At 47.9% G+C, this 3,355-nt stretch overlaps 1 protein-coding gene across 1 annotated transcript; it reads right to left on the bottom strand.

The window, feature by feature from the left end:
* Nucleotides 1–855: 855 nt before the first annotated feature.
* LOC107042816 lies at nucleotides 856–2,232 on the bottom strand. Its single transcript, XM_015264014.1, has one exon. It carries the CDS (start codon nucleotides 2,230–2,232, stop codon nucleotides 856–858), a length of 1,377 nt encoding a protein of 458 aa, XP_015119500.1.
* Between the last annotated feature and the right edge of the window lie 1,123 nt (nucleotides 2,233–3,355).

The raw sequence follows: 3,355 nt of genomic DNA, 5'->3' as shown, positions 1-3,355 counted from the left end.
AATTTCATTTCCGTGAACCTGGTGATTCTCTCGCCGATGATTCTCCCGTAGATATCAGCTTCGATGATGATGTCGATGGCCCCAGGTTTAAAAACTGAGGGTCTGCCAACTGAAGTTCTCCTAGTTGATGAGGAATCGTTGATTCGCAAGTAAATGGCGGTATGTTCGCCGTCAGTTTGCTCAGGATGTGGGCGTTAATGTTGATTTGAACAGCGGGTTCGTGCCTCGGTTGTAAGGCAAAAGTCACTACACTACGCGTGCTCCCCGATGAGGTTTCTCCGATGTCGACGATGAAAATTGATGATGACCTCCGCTCCAGATGAAGTTGATTGACCAAGCGCTCAGAGACTAGTATTATCTCTGAACCCTCGTCGATGAGGATCCGTGTTGGCCTTGAATTTCCGTGACGATTGAGGGCGAAGACCCTCGCCGTCGGCAAGTTTACCAGTTGAGTAGCATTCTGATGAGGTCGTTGAACTTCCAAAACGTTGATGATGTCCACCGGATTCACCTGGTACGGTTCTAATTGATGATTGACCTGGTACTCCTGTGGCTGACGACGATCTCCAACGTACCATGGGCTTAAAATGAGGTTTATGTCCCACCTGGTACTTTTCTGATTGTCCAGGTTCTCCAATCTAATAAGTGCGAGGTCGTTGACCTCTTCCTCTCGACGAGTGTCCGTGCACATGATTTACTTTGTGATGCTGCGTCTTGGCGCGATGATGGACCGGATGACTTGTTGACAGGTTCCTGATTGATGAATGTCTGATTCTTGATGATGGTCCGGTTGACGTCTGTCAACAAACACAGCAGTTGAGTTCCCCTAAAAATATTGTAATAATAATTTGGTACTCAACCGCTTCTGTTGGGGTTTGATGATGTCGAGGCTCCTGATGAGTCCACCGTTGACTGTCCTGCTGTGACTGGGGCGTTGTGGATGAACGTATGATGCAGTCCCTGACACGTCTTGCACCTCCGGTCACTCTTGCACTTGTGTGCTCGGTGGGGGCCCATGCAGTTGTAGCACAGGGCGTTGCTCTCCATGAACTGCTTCCTTTCATGTGGCCTCCAAAAGATGAACTTCGGGCATTCAGCCCCGATCCAATGAGGCCCGCCGCAAGCAATGCAGTTCCTTTTGGCTGATGGAGGCTCCGTTGATTTGCTGGATGGGGTTGTTAATGATTTCCCCGATGATTTCCCTGATGACACCTGGTACACCTTCACCGTCGGCTTCGGCTTGGGTGCTGGCTTCGTTGGAGCTCCGTTGTGCTCCTCCTGTTCCACGTTATTCAAGGTGCGTGCTCTAGCTTTGAGGAACTCCAGGAAGGCCTTTAGCTCCAGAAGTTGTGTTGAGTCCCCCAGTTTCTCCTCCCAGGGTTTCCTGGTGTCTGCGTCGATAATTCTCCTCATGATGTGGGTCACGATGATGTCCCAGTGTTCGGTGGGAGCCCCCAATGACTTCAACGCCTCCAGGGCTTCCGTTGTATTGTTGACGATGGCCAACAACCCTGCAGTTGACTTCTCCTTGAGCTGCTCCATGTTGAGGATCCGATTCAGATGAGATGCCATTATGAGCCTCGAATTCTCGTAACGTGCGATGAATTTCCTCCAGGCGATGGAATAATTGGCTGCCTCAACTCCGATATTTTTGATGAGCGCCTCCGCCTGGCCCTTCAGGGCGCCCTTCAGCCTCAACATCTTCTCCACTTCTGCCATCTTCGGGTTCTCGTGAACGAGGGAGAGGAAGATATCGTAGAAGGCCTTCCATTCGGTGTACTTCCCAGAGAACTCCGGGATGTCAATTCTCCGAAGAGTACTCGATGATGATGTTCCTGATGATATCTCGTCTCGTTCCTTAGCTCGAAGTTGAGCCATGATCCGCCCAAGCTTTTTTACCGCCTTTGAATATGCGTTGAGAGCCTGCTGGAAGGCGTCCTCCACAAAATTGAGGACGTCTTCGATGACACCGTCGATTAGTGCCTCGTGGTACGATGAGAAATTCGTCCATTGGGTTTCCACGATGCATTGGTGGGCCTCAATGTCATCTGTGGTCAGGCTAGCGATTTCCTCTGTGTTGAGTTCCCCGATGAGGTTCTCCAGATTCTTTAACCGATTCAGTTGTAGCCTGAACAAAACTGCTCTTTTGTTCAGCTCAAAACTGCTCGACCACGGGGTAACTCTCTTCTTTAATTGTTGAGGCTCATCGGAATGGATGACACTGTCTACCATTTTGTTGATTAAATTCTTTATGAATTCCTCGGTTGCCTCTGCCTCCTCTACTACGTCAGCCCAGTATGATGTTGATCCCCTGCCGCGCTTCGTTCCGCCGATAAGTTGCCGCTCCCGGGTATATTGAGTGACCGAGTGGAGAAGAGGCGCAGCGCTCCCGCTACAGCTGCGAATGGGTAGAAATAGAGGACTCCGAAGATTGCCGAAGTGCTACGGGGAGTGGCGAGGTGTCGACCGTTGAGTCTCCGGGGTGACGTCACGCCGTTCCTCGTGTTGAGTGTCCTCTCTTGCCGATGTAAACAAAGGCAATGGAATTTATTGCCTCTATAAATCCGTTGATTGTCCGACCTCTATGTAGTTTCTTTTGATATAGTTTTGTGAAACCCGAAAGGCTCGCAACTCACGGCATCGTTTTTTCACCCAAGTTGATTTTCCTTGCACTGCCTTTGTCCACGATAATTATCCACTGCACTATCACTTCACTATCTGGCTCGAAGGACCAATGTTAAAAATCTTGTGGGATTTCGATGATAGGGAGGTCGGGAGGGAAAGTAAGATGGGATGGATTACCGGAGAATAAATTATGATGAGTTTCGTTGATTGTCACTGTACTTAAAAATTTAGTGCACTGAAAATTACACTCGATGAATTTCTAATAAATAGTTGATTTACCGAAGTGGACTGTACAAACCTGGAATATTTAGATAATAGACCCGATAATTTACGCTGATGTTCGATAACTTTACCGATGAATTTCCCGATAAATGCGCCGATGTGCGCCCGGATAAGTTTCAGTGATTCGCTCCTGATGAGAGTCGATGGTATACTGGCCACCGTGGAACACACTCACGACTACGTGCGTGCTTGTCGATGGTCGGGCATTTCTGTAAGGAACGGGGAAATGAGTTGGCCCAAAAAGCATGCCAGATTTTGAAAAAACTCAGATACAAAAAAGTCTGAAATAAAAGTCAGAAGACCATTTCGATTGCTGTATTAGTTTCCAAAGAAAAAGCACTTTTAACTTTTTCGCTCGAAATTAATTATCATCATAATAATTTTAGATTCGATAAACGCCAGAAATATCAAGAATTCACTGGCCTCCTTCATCTTAAAATTATGTTAC

This window comes from Diachasma alloeum, unplaced genomic scaffold, assembly GCF_001412515.2.
Source record: "Diachasma alloeum isolate Michigan unplaced genomic scaffold, Dall2.0 Dall_scaffold_00522, whole genome shotgun sequence".
In the NCBI taxonomy this organism is placed as follows: domain Eukaryota; kingdom Metazoa; phylum Arthropoda; class Insecta; order Hymenoptera; family Braconidae; genus Diachasma; species Diachasma alloeum.
Note: the sequence above shows the minus strand (reverse complement) of the source record. Positions and strands in the feature narration are given on the sequence as shown.